The sequence below is a fragment of the Volvox carteri genome, assembly GCF_000143455.1.
Source record: "Volvox carteri f. nagariensis unplaced genomic scaffold VOLCAscaffold_7, whole genome shotgun sequence".
In the NCBI taxonomy this organism is placed as follows: domain Eukaryota; kingdom Viridiplantae; phylum Chlorophyta; class Chlorophyceae; order Chlamydomonadales; family Volvocaceae; genus Volvox; species Volvox carteri.
Genome location: NW_003307550.1, coordinates 322,848 through 339,820, shown reverse-complemented (window position 1 = coordinate 339,820; position 16,973 = coordinate 322,848). Strand labels below are relative to the sequence as shown.

General features: G+C 56.6%; 2 protein-coding genes across 2 annotated transcripts; both read left to right on the top strand.

The window, feature by feature from the left end:
* Window positions 1–1,765: 1,765 nt before the first annotated feature.
* On the top strand, window positions 1,766–4,491 carry VOLCADRAFT_103530 (uncharacterized protein; the record flags this gene model as incomplete). The annotated part of the gene is made up of 5 exons (XM_002947680.1): window positions 1,766–1,991; window positions 2,612–2,757; window positions 3,272–3,436; window positions 3,802–3,915; window positions 4,303–4,491. The coding sequence occupies 5 exons, from the start codon at window positions 1,766–1,768 to the stop codon at window positions 4,489–4,491; spliced, it is 840 nt and encodes a 279-aa protein (XP_002947726.1).
* A 6,706-nt stretch (window positions 4,492–11,197) lies between these two features.
* Window positions 11,198–15,298, top strand: VOLCADRAFT_57484 (uncharacterized protein; the record flags this gene model as incomplete). Its single annotated transcript, XM_002947679.1, has 8 exons — window positions 11,198–11,323; window positions 11,489–11,678; window positions 12,444–12,526; window positions 13,176–13,271; window positions 13,425–13,550; window positions 14,150–14,332; window positions 14,800–14,898; window positions 15,146–15,298. Coding segments are annotated over 8 exons (1,056 nt in total), but the record flags the coding sequence as incomplete, so codon positions are not given.
* Between the last annotated feature and the right edge of the window lie 1,675 nt (window positions 15,299–16,973).

Below are 16,973 nucleotides of genomic sequence, written 5' to 3'. Positions count from 1 at the left end.
TCTCCCATACCTGGAAGCCACCACTACTTTGGAGGAGTTGATTTAGAATGAAACTCTTGCCTTGCCGGGCACGACCGCAGACGGCTACAACCGCAACAGGACCCTTGACCTGGGGGCAGCAGACATGAAGTGATATTTGCGTACGAGGCGGGACGGGCAACATGCTGTGCCTTGCCACGCCATTATATACCTTACGTAGCGTGTCTAAGGCTGAACTTCCGACTTCAAATTTCCCATTCCTTGCGTTGTACTTGATTAGCTCAAGAGGAGTCCCCATCTCGGCGTCAAGATTGCGCTCCTCCAGTCAGCTCACGAATCTGGCTGGATACTTCCTTTCTAAAGTGTCAATTTCTTCCTTTTTCAAACAACCATGATGACATCGACTATAGTAGAGAAGTCCGGCGTTTGTGTAACGGCGCGAACTAAAGAGCAGCCGGCCAAGATTCGCGGCTTGGTAGATATTTGCTACACAATACCTTCCATAACACAAACTTATTTGCTAAGCGAAGCAAAGCACCTTAGAAGCGCGACACAGTCCATCTCAGGGCCGAAACTGCCGAGTTGGATCCGAATCGTACAGCTCCCTAGCTCCGTCTTCACATGGCATCATGGAGCTGTAAAACTAGCATGAAGTCAAGATTGTGGTTTCATATATAGCGTGTATAAGCCTTCACTGTCTGCGCCCCCGTAACGAGCCGTGGGCAGTCGCTGCGGTTGGTGGGCAACTGAATGCATGTCCCAATGGCCACCAGTGATTCATCGGCGTACCGGTTTATCCTGCAGGATGTGTTATACAACATGAACTGTATTCGCCTCACGGGTCGTCGAGTGCACACCGAGGGCCCATCGAAGTGGTTGATGAACATGCTGCGGGCGACATAAGCAGGTTGGCCCCTCTCCCAGAATGTAGCATTCGGCTGAACAGTGTACAGGCGTGCGTCCAATGTTTGTTAAGCTCAGCGTTCTAAGGCAACCTAAGGAGCTGCGTTTGCTTCCAAGTGGTACTTGCCCTGGTCAGCTTCTGGTCCTGCACCCCCTTGTCCACCAGCCTTGGCGATCTGGATTCTCCTGTAGTAAAGTTAAGCAGTCGCGTATCAGGCTTCAATGGCATAAAATACCACACACAACCGCGGACGTTGGCTGCATGTTGCTACCGTCTTTGGAGGTCCGCCTTGTCGCGCACGTCGCCGGACTGCTGCAATACGACCACACGTGAAATCATGTCGACCCAAAACCTTTCTCCCTAATCCAAGCAAGTGTGCATGCCCCCATTTGTGGCGTATCTGAATAGTGGTGCTGTATTCTCCGGATGGGGCCGTACATATCCGTGCGCCCCGGCATGGAGGTTCGGATGTGCATGTTCACGGGATAATATATGCGATGGTTTCTTACCCAACGAGGCTAAAGGGTCCAAAACCAGGATATGTCCTTTATGGAAGTCCTTTTCCCGTGCATCGAGGACCTTCGCCATTGTCCCGAGGCATCACCAGCATCACTGGAGCCGACTGTTGACTTTTACTATACTTTTGTAGGCCAAAATAACGTAACCCTTTAGGACCTCTTTTTTCCTTACGACTTACAAGGCTGACACGGACACATTTTTACAAGAACAGTTGACGTTCGTCGAACATCGCTTGATCACTCTACGTGGCTCGCTTCCTTTGCGGAACAGACTTTAAGCTATTTCATTTATAATCGGGCGTCTTGATAGGACCGGCATCAATAGTTACAGTAACTTTAACAAGCTTCTGCACAATTGCGGAAAATGAGTGGACTACAGACTCCACAAGAGCTGGAGGAGAATTTGCGGCAATATCGGGAGCAGCTGGCACAAGTGGAGCAGCTACTCATGATGGGCAGCGACGAGGAGATGCCTGGACAGGACCTGCAGGACATGTATCAAAGCCTGACAGAGGCGAGTTACGGAGTGGCAACTTCTAGTGCCGCAACGTTAACTGTTGCGGCAGGGCACGCCTTTGCAAAAGCAGTTGGTAAGCCCTCCGGGGCAACGTTTGCAGGTAATCCAACTAACAGAGGAGCTCTTGAAGGACGCCCTGGAGCAGCAGCGACTAGCAGCCGGAGCCTTACCGACAGGTAATCAAGAGGGTCCAGTGGCCTTTACCCAGCCCTCGAGCCGGCCCCGGGGGTGGGGGTGGGGGTGGGGGTGGGACCCGCATGCGTCGGGCATGGATTACTTTACACCTATCCAATCCAAGCCCTGGACTTAAGAGCTATTTTGGCCTATGATGTGTTCCGCAGCAGCAAGCTTCATGCCGCCAGCAGCAAAATGCTTTGGTGTCACATGTCGTATGGATTGATTGCTTCCATTCCAAATGCCCATCCAAGCTAGCTATCGCTCGGTCTATGGCTCTACCCGGGCCCTGGGCCTCATATTACCCTGGAGTCGCATTTGGCGGATAGGTGGAGAGGAAAAGGAACCTGAACCTAAGCATGCTAAAGCCTGCACGGGAAGACACGGGGTACGCAGGTGCACATTGACGTGCTTGGCAAGCTGCGAAGGATTCGTTCCCTTCGAAGGAGCAACCCCCTTTGTCCAATCCTTACTGTCCCCGTGCCTACCTTTATGTGCCTCACACGGACTCGGTTTCAGGGACAAACGCCGACGTGGTCCTAGCGCTTGCCGCCGCAGCGGATGGCGACGCTGCAGGCCCTGTGGCCAAAATCGTCACGCCTCCGGAGCTGAACTTGCCAGCCATCCTGCCGGCATCGGTGGCGGAGCAAATCCGTAAAGCGCAGGTATGAAGCTCGCCGGCCAGCACAAAGTTGCGAGGCTTTTGCGGGACCTGGTGGCGGCGCTGGAAGCAACGCGGGCCTTGGTACTGGATGAGAGAGCGGCATCGGCATCGGCTGAGTTGGGATAGGAAATGCAAAACTTAAAAGCAGTTGGTAGTCCCGCGCATCGGTCGCGGGTACAGCAACATTATGGGCCGCAGCGGACTTTAGTGCAAAAGAGGGAAGCCGTCAATGACGGCCAAGACATTGCGCCCCAACCATCCCCAAACAGTTGTGTGTTTGGAGTGGCATACCCGGCCTTGCCCTCATGGATGGGATGTGACTCGTCCCGGTCACTGCCCCCGAGGTGCCAAGAATCGGGGCTTTGATGCCCAGGTCAGCGCGCATAAAGCTGTTCCCTCTGCTCAAGCTTCTTCGTTCTCAGGCTCTCCCTGTGCGCTGGTTCATACGTTTAAAGAGCTGAGTACCCGCGAAGAAAGGCTGTTATTGCGCGCCCGTCATTGTCACGACTCGTCAGATTCGCGCTGCGTTGACGGGTCAAGCGCCTGGGGAATGGGCTATTGGCGCGCAATGCCAAGCTGTGTACAGCGCGGACGGCGAGTACTACGACGCGACGGTGGAGGCTGTCTCTGAGGCTGGCAACTTCATCGTCGTGTTCGATGGGTACGGCAACAAGGAAGAGGTGCGTGGGCGCGCTGCACCTGAGTAGGCGGCACTGCAACGCGCAGGCACGTGCGCAGGGGCGTGAGCTTCTTCGTGCGCGCGCGCTGTAATCCAGTTCGCAAGCTGTTTAGGCGCTTTTGATTATGGCGCTTTTCCTTTCCATCGAGCTGCCTTCAACGCATTCTGGGTCGGTCGCTTACCCATTATCTGCCTCTACGAACCGCCTCGTATCTGTCCTGCTACATCCCTGGCTTGTTGACCCCAGCGAAAGGTTTTGTGAGGTTTAAGTGATCACGCGATGTCAGGCGTTCCTCAATTACCCGATGTCAAGCAGTGGTTGATGTAACCTGTTTACCGTTTATTTACCGTTGGACCTGAGAGCAGGTGGGGTTGACGGGGGTACGGCCGCGGCCCAGCGCGGACGAGGGCTACCGCGGTGTGGCAGCGCCGAAGCGGAAGCGCGTCGAAGAGGAGCCGGTCGTGACGGAAATCCCCAAGGTGATGTGGGCGGGGGCCCCAGCTCTTAAGTAGGGGCTGGCGTGGTGGAGCTTCACGGGATGCAGCTGCGATGCCAGGGGTTGCATGCCGCTGGGTATAGTAGGAGGGCATGGAAGGCATGTGATTGTTGCGGACAATTGCAGTGGCTGCATGAAGGGGCGGTATGCGGTTAAAAGGCAAGGGAATGCTTTATAAAGGTGAGGACGATGATTGATGCAGTGTCCTTGACTGGCACGAGGATGACAAGCCGTATGGAATGGAGGTGGACCTGCGCTTCAGGTAGCGTTTCCTGGAAAGGGGACGGCTAAGTCCATGGCTTCGCGCATGGAATGATGTTTTCCCCTGCTTTCGACGGTTGGATGTACATGGCTGCCGTACACACTGCAGTGGCTGGCCATTAAGGAGACGGACGATGAGAAGACCAAGGCGCGCAAGAAGAAACTGCTCAAGAGTTTCAAGTCCAAGATCCGGTTCCAGAACATGGACCTGGCGCAGAAGCAGAAACAGGACACTTGGCAGTCGTTCTTGAAGGGCAAGGGCAGCAAGAAGAAGACCGGCTTCTTAACAGGCGAGTAACTGCGTGTGGCGGGGCGGCACGGCTTGGCGGGGCGCGGCACGCGATGAGTTCTATGTAGCCATAAGCATTTGGGCGATGGTGCATCGCCGATGACGTCATAGGCTCGGGATAGGAATCGTAAGTAGGAGATGTGAAAAGGGCTACTATTATAGTGAGACTGGAGTCATAATGCAGAACTACTGCTGGGGGTTTTCCTTTAACCGGGTCTGTAGGCATCCCTTCAACCTGTTTGCTAATGTGTCGAAGTCGTGCACCTTGAAGCATATGCCACTTGGGGTTTCTAGAACATGTATGCATGTCATGCCGGCAGGCTCAATCAAGAAGGGCTCCATCTTTTCGGTGCCGGAGGGGCTTGTGGGCAGCAAGGTGGGCGTCATTGGCAGTGGGCGCGGCATGACGGACTACAGCAAGAAGCAGAGGCACGAGTTTGACGAGGCTGATGACGATTAGGCCCAACTCTCTGGTGGCGCCAGGATGAGTGGTGTGGAAGCGGGTTGTAGAAGCGCCGCCGTGGGCCGCAGGTCCAAGTTCAGAGGCGTCATTGCATGATCGGTATTCGACACGTTGGACGTGGTTCTGGACCCTTTTGTAATGATTGCTCTCGGGAAGGTGGTTCCTGCGCCTTGCTAGGGCTGTTGGGGATGTGTCGTACTTTTTGAATGTGTCGAGAAGCGATAAGTTTACTTTCTGAAGGAAGAGAACGTGCCGAGAAATGCGTACTGTCCATGTCTAGCATGCGCAATCGTTGAATTTGAAGCCTGGGGCTTAAGCAAACCAACGGCCTAGATGCTCGGCCACGTCATGCATGCTGTGCAGGCTTCGCCCCCGCAAATCACAATCTATCATGACCGCGATGTTTTAGCTGGTCATACAGAAGATACGTTACAGTCGTTTAAAAGAGCTATATGCAGCTTGCGACACACCTCGAGGGTCGCGACGTTCACAGGCCGACACCTTACTTAGTGGGCTTGTAAGCTTCAGTCCATCCAGGTCTTGGAAGGTTCATATATCATAAAGCCCTCCATATAAGATGGTGCTTCAGCATTGGTAGGGACTCTTGATTTACTCGCCCCACCGTCCTAGTCCAGCTTTTCGGCCCAGCGTAAACATCCACGTCGTTTGTGTATGGACATACCGGAAAGAAATTTATCGGGGCTACCTCTTGAGGATCAGCGAGCACTCTTCGCAGAGGATGTCCACAGGTACATGTGTAACTGTATCGGCAAAGAAACGCCTGACGGCCCAAAACCTCTAAGCGGCTCGGGAATTCAAATTAGTACTGCGAATACTTATGCGTTTTCTTTTGCGCTGTGCATAGTGCCTTCAACATCTTACGTCGTCGCGGGATGGAGCCGAACGAGGCCTGTGCTCTCGCGCTTAAGGTGGCAGCCGGCGTCGGTGAGTTATTCGTTTACGCCTCAGCGGGTGGAGGGGTTTGCATGAGGTTGTGGACTCCCGTAAAGCTGCCTGCTGACTCCACCCAACGGCGTGTGCTAGGTGGGCATCCCCATGCGGACGAAATGCCGGGCACTGCGAATCCTGTGTGCACAGTGGCGGGGACGCAGTTTGGCACCCGTTGGTGCACTTTTGGCGTGTCCCATTTTCCATACCACTCCGCCAGAGGGTATCAAAAAGAGACTCGAGCCCTCCCGGGACGCGTTGGCTTAAAGTTGCTTCGTTTTTCCTAATGCTGCTTCTAATGCTACTTTCCCGAACATGAACGCGTGCGTGTGTCTTCAGCCGAGCTTCCGCCAACGCCTGACGACCTGGCTCGCCGCCTACGGGACGAAGCCGCCACGCCGCTCAGCCAACTCTGTTCGCATGTCACTCGTTTCTTCGCGAGCGGGGACTGCATAAATGCGGCGTTCTGGCCGAAGGAGGTACGCTGGCTCAAAAACGAAGCTCGGGACTGCGGTTAACAGACAGCTGCACGCCCCTGCCCTCTGCTGCTTTTTACTTCGTTCTAACGCGGTCGTGTCTAACGCCCGCAGTTGACCCACATCAACCTTAGCAAAATGGCTCCTTGGATTTCAATACATAGCGCAAAACGCGTATATAGGGGCCGGGAACTATGTTGCGGATTACAGACACAATTAGTACCAAGCGCTATGGCTGGCGGGGATAAATGCTGGAAGGGAACTGAGCTGGGTAGCCATCTACATGTAGGCATGTAGCACACGTGATGAGCCGCTGAACCTTTTAAAAAATGCTGGTGGCGTCGTTTAAGTACATACGGCTTCTTGATCAAGACGAAAAGTTCGTAAGAGTCCCTAGGTGCTACTTCCCTTTGCATTGCCCCGAACTACCATTGAACTGCCGTCGCATGCATGGCACTGTACACCCAACCCAAATGCCTCCATGGAACGCTGTAACGTAGGCTAATAGCATGGTCCCACGAATTCAACCTTACTCGCAGATGGCGACGTCTCTGCCTCCGCCTGCATCGCGCACGAAGGAAAAAGCAGCAGCCGCAGTCGCAGCGCCGACCTCACCAGGCGCCAGTACTAGCAGGAACGGCAGCAGCGGCCGGACTGGTGCGCCCGCCAGCAAAGCAGCCGGTGCGACCGGCGCTGGTCCCGGAGCCGCCGATGCCACAGGCTCGGCATGCGGAAACACACCCGCCAAGACAGTCACCAGTAGCGCCCCTTCTTCCACGATACCCAGTGCAGGGCCATCTGGGATATGCCCTTTGGACTTCACGGCCGTCGCTGCGCTGTACGACAGCGTGCTGGGCTGCCGTGCATCGTCATCGTCGTCGTCCACGGGCCCGGATGACAGTACGGGTCCTCCGCAGCCGCGGCCGCCGTCGCCGGCCACGGGCACGGGCACGGGCACGGGCACGGGCACGGGCACGGGGACCTCAGCGGCGCTCGGCAGTGCGCTGGCGGCAGGAGTGGAGGGACTGCTATCTGCACTCAGCAACCTTCCACATTCCGTCAATCCGGCTCTTGCGCGGCAGCTAGGGGTGCTGCTGGCGAACCCCCTGCTGGACAAGGGCGAACACCACGAGTGAGTTCTCGTCCCCTCGATGCAAAACGAGGACGAGGAGGACGGAAACTGCGGGTCGGGTTGCGTGGACCAGCCTGCCCACCGCGTCGTGTGTGACGTTTCGGTGGTCAACAGGGGGTTAATTAGACATCAACCGTGGAGATATCGCGGCATCACGAACCGTAGGGGGGTTTGTGCGGGGAGGCTTGAGCATCGTGAATGCTCGGGGGAATCTTGAATTGAATTAAATTGAATTGTTACAAAGTGGGAGGCTTCTGGGCCATTTGAACACATTGTCATTTCTACGATTTATCATACCATGCAGCACCATCCACCATTACCACACTGTACTATGCCATACGAACTGTCCCATGGGTCTGTGGCCCTTGACGGTGGCCCTTGCCACGTGGCGTTCCCTACATTGCTTATATTGCTTATGTTTCCTAATACCAGTAAATAATCGCTTGAGGGTATTAGAATTTTAGTGCTTAATTTTGAATCTTTGAATTTGATGATGCCGCTGTCACTCGACACGCTCAAGGCACGCATCAGGCCGCTTACATGTATGCTAACCTTTCTCGCGGCATGTCTCTACACGTACTGCGCTCTCTACCACTACTCCACCACGTAGGATTCATACCGCCCGTCCCGCACTTCATTCGTTCGTGGTTCGTCTTTCCCCTCCCGCACCTGCCCTACATGCATGCTTGCTTGCTGGCGTCAGTGATGTTGGTGACAGAGGTAATCATGATCATGTGCACGACTGTCAGGGAATATAGCGCACTGCATGTGCTCCCTCGGCATCCTGATGACACCCTGGTTGACTTCCCCTCTCCCTCCCTCCCTCCCGCCCGCCCTCCCTCCACGTACGGCTACACAACAGCATGTTGGGTTCCCTGGTGGCGTTTATCGCCGCATTGTCACAGCAGCAGCGGAAAGCTCTGGTGGAGCTGTTCGTGACGTATCCGGCTGACGAGCTGTGCAGGTAGGTAGGTAGGTATGCAGGTACGTACGTACGGTAGGTAAGGTAGGTAAGGTAGGTAGGTAGGTAAGTAGGTAAGTAGGTCGTGGCATATATAGGTGGGTAGGTGATTTGTGACTCGGAGAGGTAGCTTGTGGCGTAGATAGGTCGTGGAAGGTAGGTCGGGTGAATCGGGGCCCACCTCGGGTGACTCCCCTGGAAAGGGAAATAACGGTTATGGTTATGGTGGCCACGGGGGGGAAAAGGAGAAGGTGCGTGAGCTGCTGTGTGGTGCGTTTCCGTCCTGTGAGGTGCTGTGTGCCGCTTTGCCACTCCTTCGATTCAGCTCCTGCTCGCCTCGCCTCTCCTCGCTCTCTCTTGCAATCCATGGATGGAGACGCGTCACGCGTACAAGTTTTCCCTCGGACGCCTTCCGCCTCGACACACCGACTCACCTAACCGTCCGTTCCACCTCTGTCCAACTCATAAGTAGTGGACGTCTTCCACAAGAGAGAGCCTTTGAACCAAGTCTCTGCGCGTCCTTTCCCCTCTCACGTCGGTCCACGGGGCCCACCTGGCCCCCCGGGGCCCCTGCGTTTCGCCATACTGCCGCAGGCTGCTGTCCCGCCTGCACTCCTTCATCAGCCTCACGCTCTTCCGCATGCAGGTGGGTAGGGGACTGGAGTGCGTTTTAGGGTGGTTTGCGTTGCGTTGCTTTTAAGTGCATAGCATATAGCATATTATGAGGTGCTTCAAGGGAATGCGGTCTAATGGTCGTGCGTGTTGGGCAGATAAGGGGTTGGATCGGCAGCGAGGGCGTCTAATGTCTTGAAGCAAGGTGCCCCGTGTTATGCGCTGCAAAAGTTCTAAGCTCTCTTAAGCAGTCGGTGCTTTGTACGTCTTGGCCATTTGTTGACCATTTGCTCGTCCTTGTGTCGTGTCGTATGATTCCCTGCCGCCCCTTCCTGAGCCTTTGCTCCTGCGTGCGCCATCGCGTCATCCGGAACTCCCTCCCTGGACCCACCTTTTCGTCTCGTCGTCGTCGTCGCCGCTCTCGGCCTCGTCACCAATAGAGTATTACCCGTGGCGTGGAGGATGCCACACGCCTGGTGGCGCTGCTGCACGAGGCGAATGAGGTCGCGGGGCAGCGCTCCGCCGCAGCGGCCCAAGCGGCGGGTGCGCTTATGGGCCAGGCAGCAGCCAGCGGCGGCGTGGACTTGGGCTTTTCGTCCATGGGTTTCGGAGCCATGCAGGCGCTTGGTGGCGGTGGCGGCAGCGGCAGCGGCAGCGCAGTGGCATGCGGCGGCCGCGGTCGGACGGCCTCGGGGACTGGCTGGCGGCCACTCGAGCCGGCGGCGTTTTACAACGATGCCATTAACCACGAGGACTTCAACTTGAAGGAGGATTTTCGAAAATGGAAGCACGTGAGTCCGACTGTCGTTTTCCGACTGTCGTTTTCTTGCCCATGATGTTGATATGGTGATGGTGATGGAAATGATGGGTGTGTTCCATGGGGTTCAACAGGCCGGCAGGGAGGCGGGCAAGCAGGCGGGCAGGCAAGCGTCTTAGGACCAGATCTGAGTCGGCGTGCGGTTGGGGTTGATTTCAGTGTTGGCTGACCCAGGTTTCATATCCTGCTCCAATTGACCGCCGAAAAATTGACCGCCGAAAAGGCCGCGCATGCCCGTGGGCACCGTCATATAAGTTTGGGATCAGCGCACGTTGTAACCGCGGGCTTCTTAACCGCGTACTTGAAAGCATAACGAAGGAGAGGGAGGAGTGAAATAAATCGAGATCGCAAAGACAGCTGGTCCGGCATCGAATATGGTCTTAAAAATGGCTTCGCCGTACTTCTTCCCAAGGAAGCTCCCTGTGATCCAACACACACGCCAGGTCCTGCTTCTCCTGCTATTTCTTCCTCTCATGCCTCCTCACAAAATTTTCCCCGCACGCCTTGCTGCATATCTTGCCATGCCGTATGTAGCCCCATAAGTACGACTTCTGCTTCTGCAAGTTCCCGTTCATGTACGACCCGGGGTCCAAGGCGCGCATTCTGCAGATGGAGAACCAGATGAGCCAGGTGGGCCTCACCTTACGAATCACGGGACGAGTGAGTGCGTGAGCGAACTGTTGGAGAAGAGTTCCTTACCTGCTACCAGTCTTGGAGCCCTAGGATGCAGGCAGAAAACGGCAGGCAGGCGGGCAGGGCCACAGCCGCTTCCCACTTCAATATTCCTCCAGCAGTCGCCTACAACTTTCCAGAGGCTCCAGCCGCCCCTTGCACATCCCGCAGCAGCCGTCACAGCACACCTGCATGTGGCTCTACGTGGGTAGGAGAGACAATAATGGGCTATTGCACCGCCCATGGCCGTGGGCCCCTCACAAGGCTTTTACGGACGGCCCTGCATTTATGCGGAACGTGTAACCTGTAACTTGCTAACGGAGGATGAAGGGCGATGTCGCAATCTGGTTCGACTCTTTGGATCTCCTCGTGTGGGTCGATGTTTTAACGGGTTTATTAGCGCCTTTTCCTCCCCCTCCGCCTTCCCCTCTTCTGTCTCCTCCTCCACCCCCTCCTCTTCCTCCGCCAACACCGCCTCCCCCTCCTCTGACTCCTCCTCCTCTACGGACTCCTCTTTCTTGTTCTTCTCCACACTTCCGCTGGGCCGCCCGTGCTCCTGCCTTAGGTGAATGAGCTCAACTCGGCGCTGCTGCGGGGCCTCTTCGGCGGTGTGGGTCCCAGTCCCGTACCGGGCGTCCTTCCCGACCTGTGCCCCTTCCTGGTGCTGCGGGTGCGGCGCGGGCCTTATCTGGTGCAAGACACGCTGATACAAATCCACCGCGCCAAGGAGACGGACTCGCTCAAGAAGCCCCTCAAGGTGGTGAGGGGATGTGCCCTCCTAGCCAGCCCTGGCCCCTCCTACCCATCCCTGGCCACTTGCATGCACGGTTACGCTCGTGGTACGGTTCATGGCACCGTTCATGCGTTTTGGCGTCGGGCACGTCTGCATGAAAGGACTGCTTTGCGCTATCCCCGCGTGCCGCAGGTCAAGTTTATTGGCGAGGAGGGTGTGGATGAGGGCGGCGTGGCCAAGGAGTTTTTCCAGCTGCTGGTTCGGCAGCTGTTCAACCCGGACTACGGCATGTTCACCGCCGATCCCACCTCCCACCTGCACTGGTTTCGGCCCTCCCGACTGGAGATGGAGCTGGAGTTCGAGCTCGTGGGCATCCTCATAGGTAAGTGAGCACGGCGGCTGCTGGGAGTGGTGGCTGGTGGCTGGTCGGTGGTGAGGTGGGTGAGGTGGGTGGGGGACTTCTGCTCAGGATACTGTTCTTCTCGGGGCTTTTAGCCAAAATGGCATTTGTCTTTAATATTGGACGAGGATGGGCCTGCAAGATGGAGAGCACGGTGGGTGGGTTGGGGATCGGACAGGAGAGAGTGTTTCTGTCGCTCCGGGATGTTGTCCCTCATATCTACCTCATATCCCTCCCTCTCCGGACGTCCATTGGGGCACTGCGGCTGCGGCTGGTGGGGCCGTCACAAGAGTGGTTGGTATCATCATGGACTCATGGTATAGATGGGAAGGAAGCTCGTAGACAGGTGTTTAGCACCTGCTTACGAGCTGAAAGTTGAACATGGCTACCTAAGGCTTAGGGCTGCCGTAACTGGGTGATATGCTGGCGCACTGAGTTGTCCTGTTAAGGCGAGCTTTGCGGAAAGGGTGGGCAGGGTGGAGTGGGGAGGAATTATAGCTTGTACTGTGGCCCGCTGGCTCTACTCTTCGTGAGTCTGGAGCCCACTGTAACAACCACACACACTTGTTTGTACTTCGTGTCATGTGCTGCGCACTGCGCTGCGGACATGACCTATGGGTCACTCGCTGTGAAAACTCCTTGATTCTGGGTCATTACATGCGGCCGCACATCCCTTGCTCTTGGCTGGAATTGGAACTGTTCGTGATGGATCTCTGTCTCGGCTACGCTTTCACTGTGCTGCTGTAGGCCTCGCAATTTACAACAGCCACATCTTGGAATTCCAGTTCCCTTCCGTGCTGTACAAGAAGCTGATGGGTGCGACAGTGGCAGTGGGCGGCGACGGCTGTGCTGCGGCCGGCGACGGCGGCGACGCAACGGCGGCGGCGGTGGAAGAGGCCATAAATTTGGGCTCCAGCAGCAGTGACAGCCAGGGCCTTGGCGTTAGCGGCGGCGCCAGTGGTTTCGGAGCCGCACGCCAGACCGTGCATGGCGTTGGGAGCGGCGGCAGCGGCGCCGCTGCCGCCACCAGCGGCAGCATGCTAGGCAGCAGCTGGGCCGGCGTGGCGCCTCACCACCTAGGTGAAGGAGGCGGCGGCGGCGTCCTCGGCCTCGAGGTGCGTTGCGCATTGCCCTCAGTGGCTAGACCCCCGGCGAGCCCAGACAGCCAGCTTGCAAACCTCAAGGGGGCAACTGTAGAAGAAGCGTGAGATGCCATCCTTGGCAAACCAGTTTTCCTTACACCACGCCAGTCCCGTGCAATTTGGCTACCCTTTAGTGCTAGTATTATCAAGAGCACCCCTTTCCGGGAAGCTTCCTTAATTATGGAAGAGGACCTCTAATCCGCCTCTACAGCGCATGCATGGCCCACACGCCCCATGCCCCCACCTGGCCCCCTCCCGCGGCACACGCTGCTTCATTCACTAGTGCTTCGTCTTAGCTCCCCGCACGCGCTGCCTGTGCTAACCCGCACGTCCCCAGGATCTCCGCGAGCTGGCCCCCGAGGTGGCTTCCTCCCTCGCCAAGCTGCTTCAGATGCCCCCCGACCTGGTGGACTCGCTGGGGCTCGTGTTCCAGGTGCAGGCCGGGACTGAAGGGCTTCAGTAGTGCTTTTCCACGTCCCTCTCCTCGTCTTACAAGTGGCTCCCCGCTTTCGACTCCAGCAGTTGATTCTTTGTTTCCTGCATGTAATGCCCCTCCTACCTCCTCTCCCTGTCTCTCTTTGTGCAGGTGGACATGGAGGTGGGGTTTGGGGAGGTGGAGCCGGTGGACCTCGTGCCGGGGGGAGGGGAGATGGCGGTCAGTGCGGCCAACAGGCGCCTCTACGTGGACCTGTACGTCAGGCACCTGCTACAGGTGCGGGCGCACGTGCAGCTTTAAAAATTACATTTGTAATTGCTTTTAATGAGCGCCTCATGGTGGAGATACGTGGGAATGTGCGTGGGGTGGGGTGGGGTAGCATCGCTGCATCTTCGGGTCGTGGTGGATTGCTCAGGTATCACACCGCGTGAGGGCAGAAGACGGAGGCGGAGGCGGAGGCGGAGGAGGAGGGGAAGTTCGCGCTGCCGACGAGGACAGTTTCATTTAAAGGAACGGGTTGTCTCGTGTTCCTCTGAACCATTATTATCTATCCAACTTTGTTATTCGCTGTCAATCGCCAAACGTCCCTGATTCCCCTCCCCTGAGGCCTTCCCATCAGTATCTGGCCCTACCCCTCAAGAGGACGCCGGGCCCGATGTCTCGCATACCGTAATGGGGAAAACCTTTACCGAGCGACTTCAACACGCGCACCTCTTTTCCTGGGCGTCCACGTGCACCGTGTCTGCACCAACGTTTACCGTGCTGTTCCGCGCTCTTTTCCCTCAGTGCCAGCCAACCAATGCCACCCAACCAAGTCTAACAACAAACTAACCAACTCATCTTAATCCAATGCAACCCAAATCTGCTGCTGCCAGGACTCCATCGCACCCCAGTTCAACCCCTTCCAGCGCGGCTTCCTGCGCCTGTGCTCCGGCGCCGCGCTGGGCTGGTTTTCCCCTTCGGAGCTGGAGTTGCTGGTGTGTGGCAGCCGGCAGCTGCGACTGGAGGAGTTGGAGGGCGCCACTCAGTATGATGACGGATACACCAAGGACTCGGAGGTAGCTTTAGGGGTTTAGCTCTACTTGCTCTACTTGTTCCTTCTGGCTTGAGGGCTGCGCCTGTTCACCCAACCTGCCGGCTCGGCCGCCCGCCCTTGATAAGTCGTTATCTCCACACTTCTCGCACATGTCGTGTATGCGTGTGTGTCTGTATGTGTGTGTGTGTGTTCACGCGAGCCCTCGGTAGCCCTCCTGCTGTCGGCGGCGATGGAAGGAACACATTTCAGAACTGCTGGACTCCTCCCTAGGGTAAAGTTTGCTCGTTTATGCGCCATCGCCAGCAGTCCTCCCTCCTTCAGGGTTTCAGTCCATGTATTGTCATAAGACACCATGTCGTAAGCGAATCTCTCTGTGTCTGGCCTTCCGTTGCTTTTCCATTTTTACCGGGCCTGGACTTTTTGACTCCTCGAAACACCTCTCCTCTCTGCCCACTGCCCGATGCGCATGCATACACGGACGCGTGCCAGCCGGTTCGATGGTTCTGGGAGGTCGTTCACGCACTGCCCCCTGCTTCCCAGAAACAGCTGCTGTTCTTCGTGACGGGATCCGACCGAGTACCCATCAAGGTGGGTGCGTGCGTTTGTACCCATCAGAGCGACTGGGTGATCTGTGGGGATTTGTGGGGATTTGGACGGAGGTTCGTTCAGGCTGGTTGGTAGAGGTAGGCTCCCACGCTGTGGTGAGCAGCAGCGCGCTCCGTCTTTCCTGTTTCGGAGCTGCGATATCCCTGTCCATGCGCCATCCTATGCGCCCCTATCCACCTGTGTCCATCCCTCCCACCTACCGGGCGTCCTTCATCCAACGCACATGCAGGGTCTGGCGCACCTGAACCCGCCCTTCGTCATATCCCGCGCCGGTGCCCACTCGGACCGGCTGCCCTCCGCGCATACATGCTTTAACCACTTGCTGCTGCCGCACTACATTAGCAAAGAAGTACTCAAGGTAAGGTCAGCCGAGCTGAGGTGAGGTGAGGTAGGGTGAGATTGGATGGTGACGGCTGGGGTTCGCTGGGGTTCGCCGACTGATGTCCGTCGGTCGGGTGGTCATCAGGTCCAGTGCCTCGTTGTCAATGCGTACCTAAATTAACGCAGCACTTGAAGCGCGGCTCCGAGATGCAGGCGGTAGAGTGGCAGGCCAATCGAACCCTGAATGCATCAGACGGTGGACAGGCGGAGGGCATGGGGGCCTGGCGGAAGCGCTTTTGGTTCTGGTTGTGCCTTCGTGTGTTCCCGCCAGGTTCGCAAATGTACCTGACGGCCCGGCATGCTCTTCGTTGGGTTCGCAGTCTCTTAGCTGGCCGTAGGAATCCTGGTCATGTACCCCCTCGCGTACGTGTGTTCCCGTTGAAGATGCCCTTCATCTTCACGCAGGAACGTCTGGAGCTGGCGCTGCAGAACGCGGAGGGCTTTGGCCTCATGTGAAGCCTGCCATGCAGAAGGAACGGCGCAGATCTCCATCTGCTGACGGGCCGGTTCTGAGTGTGGCAAGGAGGTGTGGGGTGTCACGTGACCGGGGGTTACTGAGTGGTGGTTGAGTGGGCGCTGGCGGATATTGCTTGTGGAGCGGAAGGAGGCGCTGGGCACCTACCAGCCGCACCTACCAGGGCTGGGTGTGAAAATAGCTAAGAATGGACGCCACTGGCTCCGTGCAGGGATGTATCGTATCACATGCATGCGCAGGGAATATCAACCGCGTTGGGAGATGCTTCTACGGGAATCATTATGAATCGAATGAACGAGTCCGTGTGTACCCAGAATCCATCTGGCAGACGTCGTGACATGTGAGCCATGCAATCACAGCAGTGGACAAAAGAAGATGCCTAGTGTACCTTCTCTTATGCTCTAGGGTTTGGGGCCACAACTCCTTTTCGTTCCTGGCCGATTTGCTATTTAGCAAACAGCGCCAAGGCCGCCCGGTTTGGTATCGCAGGTGCGAGCCGATCAGGTTCCACTGTAACAACTTCCAGTATCCCAGCCACGCAATCCCTTGGCAATGGTTCCGCACTGTTACGCTTCAATGGCTGCTTGCATGTTTTCCCAAAAGTCCAAAAGTCCATCGGTGATGGGGCCTGCTAGTACTGACGGCCCAACGGTCCTCAGCATACCCTAAGACGTCACCCGCATGACAACGTTTTTATGTGATCTACATCCGATGTCACCCTGCCGAGAAACCGGTCCAACATCTTCATCTCCGCCAAGTAGGCTATTACACCCGGGGCCCCCTCCGCCCTCCCGTCCACCCTCCGCTCCAACCCCCCTTCCAACTTTGCCTACCTGCGCGGCACAGGGAAGGTACAAGTAATCGTGCTGCTATGTGAGAATCTCAGCAACGTAAGGCCATTATAAGGATCTCTTGCCTCTGCCATCCCTGGACACCCCACATACCCCAGGAAACAAACACACAGGATAAACAAACACGGCATACAACTGTGTGGACGTACGCATATGTTTGCGTGCGTGTGCGCGTGCAGGCGTACGTGTATGTTGTCTGTTTGTATCTGTTGCATAACGATCTGGGCCTGACGCTGACTAGTGGTACCTAACCGCACTCCAACGGGAATGACCGCCGAAGCCCTCCATCATTGGAGGAGCGTTACATCGGTCAAGAGTCCTCTGACCGTTCTCCCTTATCAACGCAAGGC